At 33.6% G+C, this 22699-nt stretch overlaps 1 protein-coding gene across 1 annotated transcript; it reads left to right on the plus strand.

The window, feature by feature from the left end:
- Nucleotides 1-1486: 1486 nt before the first annotated feature.
- LOC148596982 (uncharacterized) lies at nucleotides 1487-16867 on the plus strand. Its single transcript, XM_088564196.1, has 3 exons — nucleotides 1487-2231; nucleotides 14689-14832; nucleotides 15393-16867. The coding sequence occupies exons 1-3, from the start codon at nucleotides 2123-2125 to the stop codon at nucleotides 15503-15505; spliced, it is 366 nt and encodes a 121-aa protein (XP_088420322.1). The 5' UTR covers nucleotides 1487-2122; the 3' UTR covers nucleotides 15506-16867.
- Nucleotides 16868-22699: the final 5832 nt, after the last annotated feature.

Below are 22699 nucleotides of genomic sequence, written 5' to 3' on the forward strand. Positions count from 1 at the left end.
CATATTAAGCATTCATTTGCTTCCATGCAGAGAACTTCATTCAATTTTGGAATAAATAATGAGAATTGTATATTCCATATAATATGAATCAGAAATTCGATGGCGTTATAAATTTTGACATCGAACGTTTAGACAGGTCAAGTGTTAGAATATTTTCACAACAATAGGTTATTTAGTAGTTTAAATAATTGAGTGAAAAAATTGAGTAAAAAAATCAGTTCGTCCTGCCTGTGTTAACACTGTTTGATTTGGAGGCAGGCTGTGAATTGATATAATGGTGTAATTTTTTGTAAATCTAAAAAAGTAATAAATGCCAGGCTATTAAAAAATGGATTTTATGTTTTAATATTACAACCAATATTCTTCATCATTTTATTTCATAAATAGTACTGTGAAAGTATTATAGTTCGTGGGTGTACTAATTTTCGTGGTTTTCGTGGGTAAGCAAAACCACAAAATTTGGTTCCCAACACAAAGGAGATTTCCGTCGAAGTGTATACTGGAAACCACCACAAACCACGAATTCAAGAATCCAGGAAATGGTATTTCTCCCTTATCCACGAAAATTGGTATCCACGAATTAAAGTACTTTCAAAGTATGTCATTATCATCATCATTATTATTATATACTTAATGGCGATAAGGTTGATTTGATTACCAATAGATTTACTATTGTTGTTATCATTAATTTATACAGTTAACGTTACAAGTCGCTAGTTTTCCAAATCATTTTGCAGAGTTCATTTTATATACAGGAAAAGCAACCATTGAAAACTAAACAGAATGAATTTTTAATGTCAATTTGCAACGCCGTAAATAAAAGAAAAAGAAATTCAAATGTAGTAGCCTTATATCAAAATATATCTTTTAAGTAGCTGTCTTTGTAAGAATCATGCAAAATCTGAAAAATGTGATACACCCTTAAAAAGGGTACATATTTTTATTTTTGTAATTAACTTTCTTTTTTTTTGTCTATATTGTGAAATGTTTTGTTTTTGAGTGTAATTTACAGAGTTATCTCCCTCAAATTTGAAATATACAGTGCATTCTATATAATTGTTAAACTCCTATGAACATGGATTGTATGAAAAACCACATATTACTCTCTGTTTACTATGACATTTTAAACAAAATGTCAAAAACAAAAATATGTAGGCTTTCCAACCATGAATCACATTTTGCATGATTCTCATGTAGAGTGCTACCTAATTTGCACAGAGATTACAACTTGGAAACAAAGAGCCAAAATAAAGTCAAAACTAAATATTTTTTTAACTTTATTGATCTAATAACAAAATCAATATTGAACTTTATGTGTGGGTGATAATAAAATAATCATATAATAACTGTCAGTGTAAATCACAGATTGAAGAATGCATGGCGTATAATGGGATGAAAGCCTAATAAAGTACCTCTCAAATCAAATAACCAATCAAATCTATTGTAACAAACTTGAAATATCGGGGCAAATATTAAAGGATGAAGATACTATTTATTGCTTCCGCAAGAGGGCGTAGTTCGGAACTATATTTTGACCACTAGTTTCTTTTTTTATCCGTTGCACTATAATTTCGTATAAGATAAGGGTCAGAGGAATTTACGCTCCTGAATGCGTCATGGCAGAGAGGTGTAAAATTTGTTAAAACAGAAGTAAATGTTTATTCAATATCAGTTTGTTCAGTCTTATCTACAGAGTTTATCCATTATTTTAGCAATTTACAGGAGGACAATGCTACCAGAAGGAAAGCATAGGCAACATTAAAGGATAATTTCACGGGCAAACATAAAGGATTACCGGGATATACTGTAGCTACAAAAAATATATGAAACAACAGATATACTTTTTAATTAGATATCGACACGTTATCGGCATTAAAACTTAGAATTGGTGCTTCCTACGTATAAAATTCCTCTTTAATGACATTTTAATATTTTCGAATATACGTATTAATTATATTTCTTCACCTTTTGTGTTTCTAGAATCGAAAAAGAAAACATACTTTGGTAATTCGACGCCGAACTTGTTGAAAGTTTTACAGGAAAAGCGTTAGTGTTACGCGATTACAGAATAGTCGTAGAGGCATTCAGCTATTTACAGAACACTAGTCATTAGGAAATAGTAATGACGACACACGTTAAGCAAGCCATATTAATTTTCCGAACTTTGATCATAATTTTAGTTTTATTAACAAATTTGACCAGAGGATTTCTAATCAAGACCATACATACAGGTAAGTTTTGGAGTATTTTTATATAGTGTTTCTTATTTTTCTAGATATCATTTTTATTTATGAAAATCATAACAGAAAAGTAAAGGCAAATAGTAATTTATGTAATTTTATTTCTTATGTTTAATTTTTCAGTAGATCATTGTCAGTTTCAAAAACAAGTTTAAAACATTCTTTAAAATAACCTATGTACCGTAAAGAGTCAACATACCCGCTACATGTAACTCAACTACAAATCTGTCTTAATACAAAAACATGTTCACTTTCAATTGTAAAACTTGGCCATCTATTTAAATATAACGAGAATGGATATGGTGAGTGTGTCAAAAGGATGAAACATGTCAGCTCAATGTCACATATAAGTCTTGAATGAATGACGAGGAAGCCCTCACGCAACATGGGAGCCTACAGCTTGCCCCAAAACAACAATATACAAAGGTAAAATGAATGAGTTGGTATTAGAACTGTAAACCCACTACAAGGGACCATATTTCATTACTTCTACAAAAATCTGCAGACCTACTGCCAGGCTGGCGATTTCATAGTCCTTACTGTAGAAAAACAAAACAAAACCAAACTGTCCAATCTTGTCCCAATCCCCACATATATTTCAAACGAATGTATTTTGACAAATTCCTTAAGGTTCATTCTAAAGTTTGCCGTACTTTGTGGGTTATTGGGATTTTCCATTCTCGATGATTACTCCATTTAAGGCAATTGCACTTGTTTTAGAATTGCTTCCTTGTGTACTTAAATCCAGGGTTTAAATATAACTCATTTCTGAAGTCGCTACCCGTTCGGGGCACATTACTTTTGCTCCAGTTAGTATAGACTTGTGTGTGTGTATATATATATGTGTAACTTACATGTTTTGCTTTCTAGTTTATTTGTTTTCGCCACTATATACGCCATATCGACGAATTATCGTAATAAGTTATGACATAAAATGTCAAAAATTAACCCAGTTTAAAACAAGAATGTAGTACAATGCAACAATATTTATATAGATTATGTTCTATTTGAATTATTGTATAAAATCCAATAGGAACTTGCAATTTGTCGCAACCAAAATAGTTGGGATAATATATATAACACTTATAAAGTACACATGTCTACTTAAATTATTTTTCAAAGCATTTTTTTTCTTAAAAGTAGAAGTATTATCAAATTGGGAGTTGCAGTCATAAAATACTAAATATGAAACGCATCAACTGAAAAGTTTTTTTTAGAAATATACATTATGTACTATATAAAGACAGTTGCCATGAAAACTCATAGCAATATAAGGTGAATGGAAATAGTGAATATATCAAAGAAACAACAACTCCACCAGGGTTAAAAATGTCAGCTCAAGGACACCCATGAGTCTTCAATGAATAGCAAGGAAACCCTCATACCACAGGTCAGCCTTTGCTGGCCCCAAAACATCATTACACTCAGATACAGCGAAATAGTTTTTCCTTTATCATGTTTATACTCCTACAAGATGAAAGCTAAAAGTGGGAAAGCAAAACAATACATAATGAGTCCAGAAATTCCTGACTTGAAACAGGAGCAAAAAACGCGGCGAGTTGAAGTACTCTGGCATAATGATAGCCCTTCCCTTTTAAATCTGGCCACTGTGGTAAATAATGTAATAACACACTTTAAAATTTGAAAAAAGTCTGTTAACAAAAGTCTTAACCCATTTTCTACCGAGGCTAAAGCAAATGGACTTAAATATGCCCGTCTATTTACCATGATAAATGTCGGTACTATGAAAGAACTTTTATTCATGGGTACCATTTTTCGTGGTTAAAGGAACTTATAAGTTCGTAAATTCTTGAATTCGAGGATTTTTTAACTCTATCATACAAACGATTGGGAAATTTCCTTTTCGTTGGGAGTCAAATTTCGTGGTTTACCAAAACTATGAATACCATAAAAATTGGTACAACAATAACACATACACAGTATTCGAAGACAGTCTTAGCATAATCTCAGATAAGACACAGTATACATTTATGATGTTGTAAAAATATTCTTTGAAATTATCTTTGGTAAAGAATTAAAACAGTGATGCCTAAAGTATCAAGTGTTTAACAATACTTTTATTAGGTTATATGGCGTATAAATTTAGCTTATAAATCTTCTACTTCAGAGATTTGTTTGTCTTCATCTGGTTCAAATTTCGGCTGAGATTGGTAAAGTCAAATTATATTTAATGTGTTTGAAGATTTACGGTTTGATAAAGTAATTTAAGTTAATTTAAAATTTTGACTTAAATAGTAGAGATGTTATAATTGGTGCAGCTGATAAGACAATCGACCTGTAACATGACAGAAATTCGTATTGAGCAATTGGGTAAAACATGACAGTACAACTCATTATAAACAGTGCCTTTAATTCAGCTTTATTTAGTAGCAGTCTTTATGAAAATAAGTGAGAGTGTCATTCATGAATTTCAAAACTAATCGAACCTCCTTTTGTTCCTAATCAAAAAAAGTTAAAGACCAAAAAATCAGTCTTAGTTTGGCATTCGGTTGTTGAAAGAGTAATCAAGGGAACCAATGTTATAGCGGTAATCAAAAGAATGTAATCCAGGGACAAAGACCAAACATGGAAAGCAGACATACACAACAAAGAACATAAAGTAACTAAAATAATACATACAAAGTAACAAAAGTAAATGAACAACTCGGACTCCACTAAAAACTGGGAGCATGGACCAGATGCACCGGTAGGGTAAGCCTCCTCAGCTTTTCTAGAAACACCCGCCGAGTTACTCATAAAAATTCAAGTCCGGGGTAGACAAACGAGGGAAGGAAAACTATGGCCCGTTGAATGAATCTGTATTCATGGTGATGATGGATACACCATAACGATCCTCGTACGATCGTGACATGAAAACATAACATTTGTAAACCGAAAATAAAACATTTATTTTACTATAAGATTTTTTTTATATATATATTGTTTTTTCTACCCCTTGAATGACATCTAATAAAGGTGGTCTCTGAATTTTATTTGGACTGGTACAATGATGATTAAAAAATCCCGCGCAGGTGTAAAAGGTAGCATCTGTATCTTCCTTTTTTGGAATTCAGACTTTTAATTATACTCCGACTTAACAAACGGGCGGTATAAAACACATTAACGTTCTTCCATCAATCCATCCGTCTGAGTTTCGTGGCAAATATCTCGGCTGCAAATGGGTGTTGATTTCAAATTTGTTGTGTAGCTTTATGTGGATAGGTCATACGTATTAAGTGATGCTGGGTGCCGTGATAGCAACTTCCCATAGGTGCATTTTGCATTTTCTGTATATATAATGATAGAGAAAGTTTATTTCACAAAAATATCGACTCACAGTAGATAGATCTGGTGTGTGGGTTCACATAGATAGATTGTTATTTTGTAAAGTTATTTTGGTTGATGTCCGATATCAACTAAAGTACGATTTTGGATATGTCTAGCACGACAAAGCGTTTAACTTTATTTTATTTCTCCTATTCCCTTCCCCACCCTCCGCATGGCATGGTACATTCCGTTTCAAGTACTGTATTGTGAAAAACATTTTGCCGCAGTAGGAAAACTAGCCAAGTTTATATTTAGTATAATCTGAACAGTCAAGAAATATTTGGATCACTTTTTACTGGTGGAAGCCATGCCTTTGAATTTCAATGTATAATCGAAAATGAAATCGAGTAGTCAAATGTAAGTTTGTTTTTTTGCTTGTTTGTTTGTTTTTGTTTTTGATTTGTTTTTGTTTTGTTTTTGTTTTTGTTTTTTATGTGTGTGTGTCTCCCCCCTCCCCACCCCACAAAAAATTCAACTTACTTCACGGGATATTTCACCATTATATAAACAGATACACCTTGTATACACATGTATCAAGTGATTGCGACAACTTGGTAGTTGCAGACAAATGAATAAATATAATGAAAAAGATTTGACGGACAGACATTGTGGCAAAATATCTCTGTAGTTTTCCTGTACATCAATCGATGGTACAAATCTGAAGTTAACACACCAACACAAAAATGCTATTTAAAGTGTTTATCATGCAAGGCGCATTTATCTGATATAAGCTTTTATATTGAAACATAATCACTTTAGATTTTATCCTAAATGCGTTTTGACATCAAGGCTATAGTTCTACAGTGTAAGTTTGCCACTTATTTACAAAAACTTTATCGGAAAGACAGTTTTAACGTTATCGAATTCTTCGCACTACCCCTATTGAGTTCAACACTAGTAGTGGAGACAAAATTCATGAATTAGTAAAAAACTAGTTTTTCTTTTAATATACAAAGGGATCCCAAGTTTAAAATATGAAAATTACCATAAGCGGAAAGTTCAAATTTTGTTGTTGTAAGTCCTTGTTCAAGATCTGTAGTAATAATATACATGAGACGTGCATGTACATGTTTATAAATGCTTATTGAATTCAAACCCAAATTTGCCATTTTTTCAATATTCAATATTTTTTTTTCTCTCGAAACATATTATATCGTATTTAATGAAATGGAAAAGCCCTTTGTATAAAACAAAATTAAAGAATGATATCGTCTTTTTCTAAGTAGAAGACTTTTATTAGAAGCTTTACAGTATACAGTATCAAATAATTGGTGGTTTCCTGTTTTTTTTTTGGGAGGAGCGTTGTAAGATAAGACTAACACATTCGTGTCAAGAATTACCCGACGCAGATTAACAATAAATAACCACTATTTCGTAATCAAATTAGAAATAAACTTCACATGAATGTCATTTTTGTTTGCATGATTTTCTCCGTTTTTACGTGTGTAGACATACTAAAAGCGTTGTTTCGGGGTGAACCGCGCTTTCGTCATACATGTAAATGACCAAAGCCTCCGCAGCAAAAGCAAATGCAAAGATAATATCAAAACTAATAATACAGTGTGTGTTTCTTATGCCTTATAGAGCTATTTTTATAATAATAATTGATGTTTTGATTTAATTATGAAAGACTGGAAGAGTAATCAAGGGAACCAAGTTTATGGCGGTAGTCAAAGAGTAATCAAGGGAACCAAGGTTATACAGGTAATCAAAAGAATGTAATCCAGGAACAAAGACCAGACATGGAAAACAGACATACACAACAAAGAACATAAAGTAACTTAAATCATATATACAAAGTAACAAATGCAAATGAGCAACTCTGACAACTTGGAAAATAGAGTGGATATGGTGAAACGCAACAAATGCACCAGTGTGAAAACACCATCATAAGCCACACTATTTTAGTACCAACTTGAACTAAACTCATAACTTGGTAAAACAAATTCCTTCTTAAAAGGGGGCGAAAACAAAATCTATAGCTGAAATAAAACCGAAGGTCATTCTTATATTACTGATAAAGCATTTTCAGATCGCTTTTACGGAGAATGTGTTTTCATCTGAGGTGGGCATTTTTATTCTATGGAAATTCAAAGAACTTTTCACATAAATCTTTTTTGCAATATGTGAAATCGATGTTAACGGTGAGAGAAACAATAACTTTACACCACGTGTTCGAATTGACAAGAAAATAAAACGGTACATAAAAATGCGAAAACAATGTACGAAACTAATCGTGCAAAATAATAGCTATCTAATGTCTTTCCAAGTCAAACATCCGATTCATCTAGAATCTTAATCACTTGAGATCTTACATTCATTGATTGTAAATAGCCTATTGACAGCTATTAGTTAGGATAATAAATTGATAACAAATACGGAAAACTCAACCAGAATCGATTTGATTTTGTACAAAAATGTTGCCAGTATTATGTAGTAAATCGTGATTTTGTTTTAATGAAGAGATTATGCACTTTTAAAACATGTTTATTAACACTCGAGAAAATGCATGTCATTTCGTGCTACGTTATCAACTTAATGATGCTCACGATAAATCATGTTTTATTTTTTGTCGTGAATAACCGTTGCTGTTTTTGTCTTTGTTTTCTCTCGCGGTTAAATTCGGTGGTCGTATGTACTATCTTTCGAATCTTCGTAACTGCCCGGGTGACGCCTGACTTGCGACAACCCTCGCTGTTGCGTTTGGTAATTTGAAGGGATAGGGGAGCTAAACTGCCGTGGATCTATGTAATTTAAATGATTAAGTTTAAATGTTTTTTTTTAAGAATCAGGCAAAATTAGAAAAATCAGAAACATGCATGCCAAAACTCAACCGATCTGACAATACACTATTTCGCTTAAGGATGCTTTTTTTTATTTGAAAAGACCATTATTTGATCTCTGTGCCAGTGGCTTTGCTCAAAAAATTGTCAATAGAATGTTAGAAAAGTTGATGTTTGACAGAGTTATCTGCCCTTGAAATGGCCATGTGGATTGCATCTCAAAGAAATCATAGCTCAATTTAACGACATGAAATTGAAAATCTTCTCCTATTTTCTTGATTCTGATTGTGCAAACAGTCAAATTGCAATTTTAATGTGGTGCGGTTTTTTTCATACCATGTTTCATCTACTGCCTGAATCTTAGAGATACTGACACTTAATATTTCAACGAAATAGATCAAAAGATAGTACAATGTAATGTGTGTATCATTTCTGCAGAGCATTCATTTCATATTTCCTTGTCTTTTTATGAGTAATTCGGCTTGTGATTGTAGAAAAGCAGAGGACACATAACCTACCGGTGCACCTGGTCCAGGCTCCCATTTTATGTGGAATCCGAGTTGCTCATTTGCTTTTGTTGTTTTATATGTATTATTTTATTTATTTTATGTTCTTTTTTTTGTGTATGTTTTTTTTTCATGCCTGGTCTTTGTCCCTTCTTAATTTTTTTTATTACCGCTAGAACCTTGGTTCCCTTGATTACTCTTTGTATACCACTATAACCTTAGTTCCCTTGGTTACTCTTTGATTACCGCTACAACCTTGGTTCCTTGATTACTCTTTGATTACCGCTAGAACCTTGGTGCCCTTGATTACTCTTTCTACACATGTACGCTACTATTGTTATTTATTTCATACTCCAAGGATAAGAATGGGCGTGTTCATCGAGTGTGTTTAAGAATGGGCGTGTTCATCGAGTGTTTTTAAGAATGGGCGTGTTCATCGAGTGTGTTTAAGAATGGGCATGTTCATCGAGTGTGTTTAAGAATGGGTGTGTTCATCGAGTGTGTTTAAGAATGGGCGTGTTCATCGAGTGTGTTTAAGAATGGGCGTGTTCATGGAGTGTTTTAAGAATGGGCGTGTTCATCGAGTGTGTTTAAGAATGGGCGTGTTCATCGAGTGTGTTTAAGAATGGGCATGTTCATCGAGTGTTTTTAAAGTAATTGTATAGTTGAACCATGTTATTTTATCATATAACTTAATAACTAAACTACAAAGTATCTGTCAAAAATGAACAACCGTATATACATCAGATACAGAAGGGAATAATTAGGCAAAATGATATTCATTCGTTATGTGAAGCAACGTGTGTGTTGCAAAAGTTTTAAAGCGCACTTATATTTAATCACCAACATCATCCAGAAATGGCCCTTTGTGAGTATTGAGACGACTCGCGTAAGATTAGGTCATGTGTGCTCGTCTTAATTTGTTCTCTTTACCAATTGAACGTCTTAAAAGTGGCAACGTCATGGACATTTTCAAAACTAAAGCAAGAGAAAATTTGACGTCACTACATACTATTTTCCAGATATTGCGGCGAAGAAACAGGTACTTTTACTCGTTGCAGATAAAATATCGGGCAATCTATCGCTCGTTAGAGAAATTCTTGGTCATTTCATTCGTTCTGCTTCGCTCCACTCGTGAACAGATTTGAATTTCTCAAACTCGTGAAAGATATTCCGATCTTTAATCTTCACTCATGTAAGAAACTATTTTTCTTTTCCAGATTCCCTGCTCAAATATAGTTTTAAACAAGTACTATATTTAAAAAAAAAGATAGCCGACGCGGTCAAATATGTTCATTGGACTTATAATTTTCTACATGTCATTTAGGAAATAACACATGGCACGCAATACAGTTTTTTCGAATGCCCTTTTGTTATCAGTATTTAGCCAATCAGGAAGCAAAATTGCGATTAGGTGACTTATGTTTTCATGGAAGAGCGTCTTTATGGTTTAAGGGTAAAAAGCGAAACTATACCGACTGTGTCGGGAAAATCTAATATGACTATTATCACCATTGCTTCCATATTTAAGCTTGTGTGATTCCATGATTAGACAAAAATACAAACATTCTGAAGGAAGGAAATTACCTTATGATTGAAAATTAAAATGTTAAGCAGACAGTTAAAGTGCTTACAAATGGAAGAAATGTAAATTGGGACAAATTGAAAGATTATCCGCTAAGGGATGTCGCTCAAGAGTTAGCGGAAATGTTTTTTAAATGGGTTTAGGTTAAAATATTGTGGCCCAAGAACTCATAGGGAAAGCCCTAACTTAATTTCTGCACTTGAGAACGGCAATGAACTAAAAAAAAAATACAGAAACTAGTGGCCTTGAATTAATTTCTAATAAAAAAAAATCCTTAATCAAGGATTATTTTTTGAATATTGATATTTGACTATTTTAAACTGAGTATTACATGTAAAGGAGGAGTGTTCATAATCACGCGTTTAAAACCATCGAATGCAAGGTTCTGGATGTTAATCCTACATTGTATGAAACCGAGCCCATTTGTTGACGGCAGATATTAATATGTATCTTAACTTTGTTTTAAATTATTTTGTTATAATTTCAATATAAACTGTGTTATTAAGTTTTTCTTATTGCTACCCATTTTGATATGTACATGTATATTAATCATAACATTCAGTTATTTCATTTATTTAAATTGAAGACAGTGTTAAAAAATGAAATAGATGTAGACATAAAAAATCATGCTTCTGATGATCTTATTGCTTTATAAAGAAGTGGGAAGTTGTCTTTCAGAATAGATGGAGTGCCACCATTAACCTTACAAACGCAATTACTGTTGACAAAGGGGGGAAATGACCATTCAGTTAACAATGTCCCCAAAGCAATCTATTTATCTATTTACAGTCTCTTAAATCAACGTTTTTGTTCAGGCTGAATTAGCAATAAAATGTACAATGACTGACCAAGACTTCTTCAGTCAAACTGTTCCAATGAGGGGCGATTGTATTTTGTCGATTCAAGGTAACTTCCAATTAACTCCTACTGAACAGAATATAATTTATTTTGCCTAAAAGGCAGAACAAGAAGAGGTTCGCTTTGAAATGTCAAGGTTAAGTCGTAGGTTAATCAATAGAAACAATCAATTCGTCAAATCTGGCCGGAAATCACTACATTAAATGGTATATACAAAATGAAGTTTACGTAAATGAGTTTATATCGCTTGTAAGTATCCATTCATTCATAACAGATCAAAAACTTAAAGTAAGGTTAATTGAAAAAAAGCTTTAATTTGACAGAGGTTGACGACAGTCAAAAGGTAAAACATGAGAAATAGTAATTGTAGAAACATTAACAATACCGTCACTAAAGCGTACTTGGATATCATTGGTTAAACATGAAAATATCTACTGCGTTCTCTTGTGCAATAATTTAACATTTAAATGGCGGTTTGTTTGACTAATGCGTACTTAGATATCATTGGTCAAACTGCGTGCAATAATTTAACATTTAAATGGCAGTTTGTTTGTTGATACTACATCTTAGCTTCAACAGTGGCAAAGCGTATCGGGAATTGCTTTCTGCACGGGAATGCACAATTGGGAAAGGGACTGGACTAATACAACATGTAATGGTGGGTTGTACATGTACAAGAAATTTATCATTTTCAAAAAAGATAATTGTAAAAATAACGTATAACAAAGTTTTGTAAGAATATATGCAATGGTTATATCATTTTGAAATGCCCCCATTTGCAAATGGGCGTGCGTTCTTCTCCCACTTTTCGCACCTCTAACACTACTAAATTGAATTTAATGAAACTTTTTACAGAATTTCGATTGCATATCCCTGCTGTGCACCTCCTATTTCAGCTTTTGATCCGATTTAATTTTAATGTTTTACATAGTACAACGTCTCTTATCCCCTTCTCCTTCTACACCACTCGGAATAATTTTAACGAAACTTTCACAGATATATGTGTAATGTTTCTATTTAGTCCACTTTGGTTTTATAAATCTAACTTTCAGTCCCTCAGAAATTTGTGGTCATTTTACTTTCAAGCATAGGTGTTCCCGCACTAATATATAACTGGTAAAGAGCTATTTCCAATGTTTTCTACCGATGCTGGGTAATCTTCTTGTACATTGCTACCCAACAAATGTTTTGCCATTGTTTGATAAATTCTTGACTTACAATTGCCTTTGACATTATCGAGAGCTTTTGAGAAAATGAACATTTTCATTTATAGGCGGAATTTATTGCCATTTGGTATCTTGCTAAATCGGTATATAAGTGTTTACATTTGACCAAAGTGAACAAGTGAAACAATTTAAAGTTAATGATAAAGTTAAATAAATCATCCCCCTGTCCTTCGTGAACTCTCAAAAATTGTCCTGATACAAGATTTTACGAGATTTTAAGTATGTCATAAAGTCGTATTGTATGCTACTATTTTATTTAGTGTTAAGAAGTAAAATGTTATTTTACTACCCTTAAGGGTTCGTTTCCGAATAATTTGAAACTATTCCCCAAATATCATTAACGATAATTTACCAACTGATTCATACATGTATATTAACTTAAAATCAGTGGCGGATCTAGGGGTCCGGTTGTTGGATCACTTCTCTTTTATCGAAACATTTTGTTATTTACGTGAAAATTTTGAAAAATTGCGAAAATGAGATAAAAATTATAATGAATGCACTGTAGAATTCAAATAAAGCGGAATAAATCTGTAAATGACACTAAAATACAAAAGAAACTGTTGGATTTTGAATGTGGATTATCTCCTAAGAGCAGACAGACTGGAATGAATAATTAAACATTTCATCTTAGAGACCCTCAAAACAACTCAATGAAAATGTGTAGCCTGTTTTTAGGGGTATGACATATTACATATTTTGCAAGAATCTTACAAAGACTGGTACTTAAAAATAAATGCTAAAACACAATAATAGAGAATTAATTCCCACCATGTGCCACATAAAATTTTCATTTGATACACATGTATGAAATGGTACTTCTATGCATTGTTATGACGATAATTCTCTGATGGTGCAAATAGTCAAATTACAATCAAAATAATGTTTTGTTTTTTTGTTTTTCTCATACCATGTTTCAACAACTGCCTGGTTCTTACAAGAACTGACACTTAACATCATTTAGTATTTATACATAATGTAAAAGACCTCCGAAGTACATATTTTCAAACATAGATAAAGAATTTGAGCTCTGTAATGTGTATCAGCTACATGTGCAGTGTACGTACATATGTATGACTTGTAGTATCATATATTATAGATCATCACGCGTTAAAGGCTAAATCTCAATTAGTACTTCTGTGAAAAGTCATTGATCTAGTCTTTTTAATATCATTTTGCTCATTTAATTTTGTATTATCATTTCTTTTGCTGAAAAGGCGTTTTATTGACACGTTCCAATGTGCATTCAAATGTTATACGATGACAAGCTTAGACGACAAACATTTTGAAGACAGAAAGATACATACTTGCCTTTTTGTGTAAATGGATTGATCTGACATTTGAAATTGAAAGAGAATATGTAGTACTACAGAGATGTGTATTTGTTCATAAGTTTTTGTTTTGTTTTGTTTTGTTTTTTTTTTTTGGTTTTGTTTTGTTTGGTTTTTTTTTGTGTTTGTTTTTGTTCGTTTGTTTATTTGTTTGTTTGTTCGTTTGTTTGTTTGTTTGTTTTTTGTTTGTTTGTATTTTTATTCATAAAACATTGAATTCCAGTGATCAGTAAAATATGGTCCATAGAGCACTGCAACATTCTGGCGTTCTATTTGACAATTACAGTCTTCCATGTGTCATTATAACAAGCCTTGGACATATTACTTGTCCATTATTTGTACGAAAAAACACAATGTGTAATACTATACTACATGTATAAAAAAATGGCGGGGTTTAGTTATGTAACGTTTCTAATTTTTTATCAAGTTATACATGCATATTATATTTTTCATGGTTTGAGGCAGATTAAAAAAAGGTGTAAACTGACCCAAAGCATGAAATATCGTGAATGTTTAAAAAAAGAAACATTTCTTATAATTTGTTTTCAAATGGATTCAAATCAAAATACTAAGAATTTGTTCGTTCAAATCAAACGTAATGTTGTTAGAAATTATTTGAATTGCGGAATGCGGACCGATCGACCGAATGACGTCACAGTACCATTGCAAATTATACAAGATAACTTGATTGGCTCGAAGAGAACCAACCAATCAGAAAGCTTCTTACGAATTAAATTATTGTGTGCTAGAGGTTAAAAGCTTTGAAATAAGACATATACACGCACTTCAGACAATTTAGTTACTTCTTAGTGTGTTTTGTTTCCCGTTTCAGACATAGAACAACCAGAACAAAAAGCAACAGATAATCAGAGACAGACGTTGTTAGAATTACTTCAAACTTTACAGGCATTAGCAGAGGACGAAAAACAAAGGGAACAAAGGAATGAGCTACCAATTGTTAGAGGATCAGAAATAGGTAAAGAAGCAACTATTTGATTTTAATGGGGGGTTAATTGAGAGAACATACATGTATGTGTCCGTCCTGTTTTGTTTTGTTTATTTGTTGTTTGGGGTTTTTTTGTTTTGTTATGTCATGATTTTTTTATTTGGCGCTTAAGCGACTTTGATCATTTGTGGACAGTACTAGACTTCGGAATATGATTGCTATAATTCAAGTTTCGGTTTTGATGTTTTACGAGTGAAATTGTTTCAAGCTAAAATCCATGTACACGTGAAATTTACGTCACGGTTAGTTTTACAGACAGACAGACAGACAATATACTTTGTCTTACCTCTTACATGTACAATTAACAAAGCTAGAAAACCATCACTGTGGTTAAATGCGAAATGCACTTTATATGATTTCCCAGTATAAAAACGTTTTCTTTTGTCATTCCACCTGTCTACGTGTGGATTATTGATAATATCTTCAAAAAGTGATGTTCCCTTTTGTTTTTATTGTTTTCAAAATTTTTTATGTCACTTACATGCAGTGTATTTGGTTATCAATATAATATAACCTTCTTTTCTTTTTAGATGGGACACAACTGAGTTCTATAGACAAAAGGGATTATGGAATAATGCCACCATGGAATGAAATGTGTCGACTGATGAGAGTCGCCTTCTGTGTACGTAACCGGAAACGTTAATGTCAGGGTCTCTTCTGTCACGTGATATAAAATCACTCGGAATATCACGGCCAACATCCATATCATTTAAATTGTATCAAGCGCAGACTTAAGACATTTACTAAAACTTGTTTCTTAACTAAACCACGTGCTGTTCGGATAAGACAAGTGTACCATTAACATAGGTTCTTAATAACTGAATCCATTTTAATTTGAAGAAAAATTTAACATTTCTTGGATATAATTGAAACTGAATCAAAGTTTTTGACAGTTTGCTTCTGACGGCCGTCGTTTATCGCAAGATTTTATCAATCCAGGGTAATAATCTTGAAATCACATTTTCCAGTGGGTAAAATGATTTGATTCTCGATAAGAAAAAAAAAGAAGCACTTTACGTTGAGGCAATTGTTGCCAATAGTGCTCTTAAGGATGTTTGCCGCTCTTTATTAGAATTACAATGATTTTAAAGGTTTGTGAAATTTTGTAAGATTTTTCATGCTAGAACAATATAAGGAGAAAAAATGGATTGGTCAGTGTGCTAGTTTAGATATAAGCATTTGATTTTTTTTTTTTTTTTTGGCGGAAAAGGGATTTCTCTAGATTTTCCATGGATTTTGACTTAGTATGTTTTATCTAACCACTGAAGAAAGAACAGCGATTTCATAAAACCTTCCACAATTACATTTAAGGGTGTGTTAAATGATATAATGAAAAGAAAAGTGGGGGTCACTGGGTAAACAATATTAATGCAATGAAATTGTTAAAATTGTTAAAAGCAGAGGAGTCCGAAAATCTGACAAAAATGGCTGAACATATCCGGCGAACATCCTTAAATTGGGAATCTTTAATTTATAAATATCTGAGCATTGTATAAAACTCAAATTGAATGAAAAATAGGTAAAACAAAGCTCCACACATTTCCACGCTCAACTTCTTTAATTTTGAATCTCGATGCAGTGAAATACATATGTTGATTATTGGTGTGTGCTTGTACTGTATATGCCATGTTTGATCCGACTATAAAAAATTAAAATATTAAGTACTTTTACTCTGTGTTTATTAATATGTATATTCACATCTGGGGTGTGCGACGTATTTACGCTAATTTGCACATAAATGGCATCTTATTTATCTTGCCAAGAACGCTGTATAGAATGGTTTGTTTTCTCTGTCTAGTTTATTTAACGTAACTACTCCAAATCCAGCACACTAGAATTGTAGTGACCGATTATTTCTAATGCTGGTAGATTTGATGGTTCTTAATATCTGAATCCATTTTAATTTGAAGTAAAATTAACCATTTTTTTTATACGATTGAAACAAAATCAAAGTTTTTGTTAATTTGTTTCTTACGGCCACCGTAAGAGTTTTGATTTTTTTTATGTATCTATTTTCTGAGCTTAAAGTGACTACGAGCTTTTTTTAAGTGGATGTCTCATTTTGTCTATATGATCTGCATGTAACAAATGTATATTGACGTATTTCCCTAAAAAAATTGATGTAAATGGTGTGTTTGTTTGACCTTAAATAAAAAGGAGGAATGGTTAGGGTCTTAAATACCAGTTTAATCCCGCTACAAATTTCATGCGAACGTCCACAATCAGGAAGTGTTGTTCATTAATTTGTTTTTGTGTCGTCATGCAATTAACTTTTTAGTTTGATTTGGGGAAAAAATGTCATTATTCTGTTAAGGAAGGTAAGGGACACAAATCTTTAAAATCATTGGAACGTTTGTATTCAGCATTTTACATCAATCTTATGTAAGCGTCTAATTAACTTGGATTCATTTTATTCTGCATCAAACGAAAGCATGAGAGGCTTTGGTGAAATTGAATATAATACAAACATATCACTGATTTCATAAGTTATGTCCCTTAGATAGTAAGGTAATACTCTTTTGATTTGTTGCGTTTCGCCATATCAGTTCTTTTTTCCATAGGTTACATTACATTTGTATGTGTATTGATACATTGAATTCACTTCAAGCATTTAAGTAAATTAATTGCAGAGAAACCGTCTTCAATGGGCCTGTCTGTCTGTTATCAATATGCTGCCTTTAGGATTAAGTATCGTTAATTTTTTCCTTTCCTCTTTCGACTACCCCGGACTTGACTTCTTATGAGCAACTCGGCGGGTGTTTCTAGAAAAGCAGAGGACGCTTACCCTACCGGTGCACCTGGTCCATGCTCCCAGTTTTTAGTGGAGTCCGAGTTGCTCATTTGCTATAGTTACTTTGTATGTATGATTTTAGTTACTTTATGTTCTTTGTTGTGTATGTCTGGCCTGTGTCCCTGGATTACATTCTTTTGATTACCGCAATAACCTTGGTTCCCATGATTACTCTCTCTTACATAAATCTATTGAAGGGCCGATTGTTAAGGAAGGGTTGGAAAAATAAAATGTGAAAAATACATGTACATTACATGCTTTTCGTCCTTGAAAATAGTTTGGTTCAACCTTGACAGGTTTACGGAATATTGAAGGTTTGCATTTGGCTGGTTTCACTGCTTTAAACTAGAGATCTCATTGATTGTAGTTTATTTACATGCATTATGGTACTGAAAGCGCAACCATTGAAAACTGTGGATGAACATCGGAAATTCAGAAAGTCAAGAGACAGGGAAAAAAAGATCTCCTGCGTAGAGGTACAATGTACGTTTGCTGCAAGCTAACGGAATAGTCGTGACGTCGCGCATCATGAATCGACCATATGTTCTACAGTGGAGACTGATAAAAAAAATATATATATAAAGGTGAAATAATTTGAATCCAAAAACAGAAAAAAGGTGTGAAAGATGCACAACCCGGTTTCATCCGAAATCAGCGTCTGCACTAAACAGGTACAGGGTATTTAAATTAGTAGGTTTATGCAGCAAGATATATCTGAAATGAACCCAGAAAAATCGGAAAACCTGTCCAAACTATACATTTTTAAAGTCTCTATATTAATGTAAATGTATTTTGAACCTTAGTAAAACGAACACATGTCTAAAATGAACCATTTTTAAAGTCCAAATTTGCTTGGTTTAGACTGGTTTCACAATACATGTGCATGTGTACAGGAGAAGAAAATTGTGATACCATATGAGAACAAGGTCCTGTGTTCCCATCCACGTTTGTTTTATGATTTAATTATTTCTAGAATCATCACTTTTCACTCCAAGGGAGATAATTCAATAGTAAATAGATATCATGTTCGAGTCCGACACTAAGTGCATAATGACGGTCTTGAAACCTTAGAATTATTGCCTTATTTTGGCTTAGAGAGCTCTATTAAAATAAATAATAAAAACAAACTTATGGTACGCGTTCCTTATTTGAATTCTTATTGCTCCGTGTGGGTCTGGTTGTCAAAAGAATATCCCCGCAGTAGCGCCAAGCTTGTCGTAAAAGGCGACTAAAACCCGGAGGTCAGGCGCTCTGACCCCAGATGGTTGAATGGGATAACCCTGGCATGATACATGCTTAGGTCGTCAGGCCATATTACGGAAACATGACCGCAAACCATAGTGGTGCCCCGTGTTGAAAAAAAAATACGTTTCTAGCACGTTAAAGAACCCTGCCGCGGTGTTGTATCTGAGAAGAACCATTGCGCTCCTCCACAGGAGGTTGGATTGCCCGATCATGGCCACTTCCCCTTATTTCCAGTGGAAACTCGGTGACCTTGTTATCTTAGTGTCTGAATTTCATTTCATCACCATTTTATTTATATTTTGCCATCCATTTCATGTTCATCGCCTGGATATTGCAGAAATATTGTTGCTTGGGCGTTCAACACCAATTAATCAATTAGTCAATCAGTCATGAATTCTAATCATTATAAATGTACATGTAGATGTTCACTTTACATTATACATGCATATGATAAAACAAAGACGTGGGTGGTATCTACATTTAACATTGTGTTATATTTGTCGGGCTTCATATTTATTTCAACCTAAAAGCATATCTATTCTCTATCAGATTTGTTACGAGAATCAACATTTTTCACTTGAATATGCCAAGGGAGGTAATTCAAACCACTATCTATAAACGTGTTTCGATGAAGGAGATGGTTCATGATTGGAAAATCATTGCTAGTTTAAGAACATGGCGATTGACGCTCGTTAGATTCTGATACTATGTATGATTTCCAGTGGCGAAATAAGAATGGTGGTGTGCTGGGTATTGGACCCCCCTTTTTATTGGAAAATGTGTCAATTTCATGTGTAAAATTGACAAAAATTGAAAAGAAAAATGTCCTAGCACCCCTGAGGAGCTACAACAGGCCACTCCTCCCCTATTTTCAAAGTATCTTGATCCGGCCCCGAAATCAGACTGATTTACTGCTGATCGTACTATGTGAAGTACATAAATGCGATGGATGATTATAAGGCTTGGCAAGTGTTATGTAACTTATATTTTACTGTATTTAAAATTAACAACCATGTAAATTTTATGTGCATTAAATGGAATAGTTTAGGCCAGTTTATTTACTATTTATTATCTTTAATCTGCAGGTGTTACAGGTACATGAATTAAATGACAATACATGGATCGTTCAAATAGGGGCGTACATTTTTGTAATATTGCATGCGTTACAATAAAGTCTGTCTCAGACTCTGTTGTCTTCTTTTTCTAAAAATATTTTAACAATCTATTTAAATTTTACTTAACTTGTAGATACGTTACAATATTTGAACACTATATACGGTGATCCATGACGTCCTTAACTTAAGCAGGGTTGGATCCTGACACTTTGAAAAGGAGTGGTGCCTGTTGGGTTCCTAAGAAAATTGAGGTGCTAGGACATTAATAACCATTTTATGTCAATTTTACACATGAAAATTACAAGTTTTCCAATAAAAGCAGGGGTGCCAACCTCCTATAACCCCTTATTTTGCCACTGCTATGAGTTTAGAACCGTTGAGGGTCTTATTTCCGTCAGACAGGAAGTTATCTGCTGGGCAAATTCCAATCTGAACTCCTTAGCATTTCTTGTTACACAAAAATGAAGTGAAAATAGCCGAGCTGTCTCGATTTTATATTTACGGAAAATTCGACCCACTGAAAACTTGTCCAACGCCTATACCAAGGCCGAAACCAGACACACATTGTACCTACTTTCGAATATGTAAGGCCTCTATATTTGCATTTATATAACTTCATCTTCTTACGAGAAGTTAGCCCCCTTTGATGTGTTACATGTACAAACAAATGTATAACGGTTTCCGATTTTTTCCCAGATGATACTCTGAACACCTTTAAAGAGAGCAGACTAAGTATTTAGGGAGAAACGCTTACTGCATCGTGAATGTGAAGAAATAGAAGTGTACGTTATGCCAATAGAAAATCCATACTTAACCCAGACCGACTGTAAACATGCATATGACAGAAAAATGATCTACGCAATTTGATGCACTGTCCAGGAACTTTCTCTTTAAAATACCTGCATTTTATGAATAAATTGTAAAAGTACACAACGGTCAGAGTAATAGCTGCTGGAAATCGTACAAACAGGAACAATAGGTAACAGGTTTAACATTACGTGAACGTCATTTCTTTTTATATTTGCATTTCCAAATGATGATGAAATGAAAAATGGGATGGGACACAGGGACAATAGGGTCGACGGGTTTCGATTGCCACTGAAAATAGGGAGAGGTTGGTAGGATCGGGCAATTTAGCGGAGCACAAGGGTTCCTACTCCGAGAGATTACTACAGCAAAGTTCTTTAATGTGTGGGGAAGTGGCATTTTTCGCAACACGTTGCAACACTATGATTTGCGGTCAGGTTTTCCATATAGTGCGTGACGGTCCCGGCATGTAACATGCCACGGGTACCTCATTTCACCACCTGGGGCACACAACCCATTTGCTCTGTGTGCGGAACGCTCTGGCCCCCGGCCAACGTTCTGAGCACTATTTAGTCGCTTTTTACGACAAGCTTAGCGTTGCTGCGGGCCTATTCTTTTAACACCCGGACCCGCATTGGGCAAAAACTGCATGTATTGATTCCAGGTGTACAGTGGCACATGTTCAAAACTTAACCCCTTTTGGACTTAAAAACTTGCTCGGGATAGACAGGTGTTCGGTTTACCAAAGTTCAAAATCCAATTATATTGGTGTTAACAAATTTTTTTTAAAAAGTGTTGGGTTGAGACAGGTTTTCAAATTATGTAGTGTAAGGGTTAGACAGGTATACTAACTGTACATGCATGTATCCTGTCATATTAACGCAGACGTCGAATTAGTACCAATTTTATGCGTGATGACTTCCTTGTACTAAAAACTGTATATGTAGTGCATGTATGCTTAAAACCGTGATCAACATGTTTTTTTTTATACACAAAAGTTATTGGTTTGATCTAAAAACACAAGTTGTCAGCCTTACCATTTGTTATTAATCCTAGCCCTCCCTATTAAGATAGTGGTCGATCCATAAGGTAAAGAAATAACCTTAACATTACATGCACCAAAATCGGTTTGATAATTCCGGGAACACTGAATGGCAAACTGGGCATAGATTTCCCCTTTTTCATAGTAAAATTGCTGCAAAAGGATAGACACTTCTGTAATTTATATTTTTTTCCTTAAAAAATCAACCTTGACTCTCCAACATACTTGGGTAGGAGGCTGTGCCCCAAGGACTTCCTATTCAGATGCGTAGCACCAAAATCTCGATTGGAACAACAGTGTAGATGAACACACAAACATGTACATATGAATCTTTGAATTTGTTTTGATTAGTTACCGAGTGAAATTCTCTGTTTTTTTTTAATTTGTTTAGGTACTGCATGACGTACTAGCAAACATGACTGGTACTGCTCTAGCAGCACCTGTCGTACCACGCCATACATCACTGCCCTTCGATTCGCCTTTACATGTATCTTAGGCTTCAATAAAACCTCAATGTACTACATATTCCATTCAGCTACATTTATACAGAACAATTCAGTCACAATCCCCACAAAATGGTATTTTTATACCGTAAATTAAAATAACTACGTTGCGAGCCAACAGAGGAAGGGCCATTGTTGCCCTATCTATACTCCTTAAACAAAGAATAGTTGTAAATTGAGATGTTATTGGATATCAAAGCATACAAATAATGTATACGTCGAGAAAATCCTTGTTTGGGATGAAATATACGTCAATTGAATGAGTAAACAATTTTGAACTTCTTATTTACATTGATAGAACGTGGCTACGATGTAAAAAAAATAAAGTTTTTAC

Source organism: Perna viridis, chromosome 15 (assembly GCF_037379345.1).
Source record: "Perna viridis isolate PV_CMFRI_1.1 ecotype Kerala chromosome 15, ASM3737934v1, whole genome shotgun sequence".
Taxonomy (NCBI): domain Eukaryota; kingdom Metazoa; phylum Mollusca; class Bivalvia; order Mytilida; family Mytilidae; genus Perna; species Perna viridis.

What these genes read in the sequence shown, in the direction of transcription:
- LOC148596982 (XM_088564196.1), top strand. Translation starts at nt 2,123, where the DNA reads ATGACGACACACGTTAAGCAAGCCATATTAATTTTCCGAACTTTGATC. An exon ending in AATCAAGACCATACATACAG is followed by an intron (nt 2,232 to 14,688) that starts GTAAGTTTTGGA and finishes TTCCCGTTTCAG; the next exon opens with ACATAGAACAACCAGAACAA. An exon ending in TGTTAGAGGATCAGAAATAG is followed by an intron (nt 14,833 to 15,392) that starts GTAAAGAAGCAA and finishes TTTTCTTTTTAG; the next exon opens with ATGGGACACAACTGAGTTCT.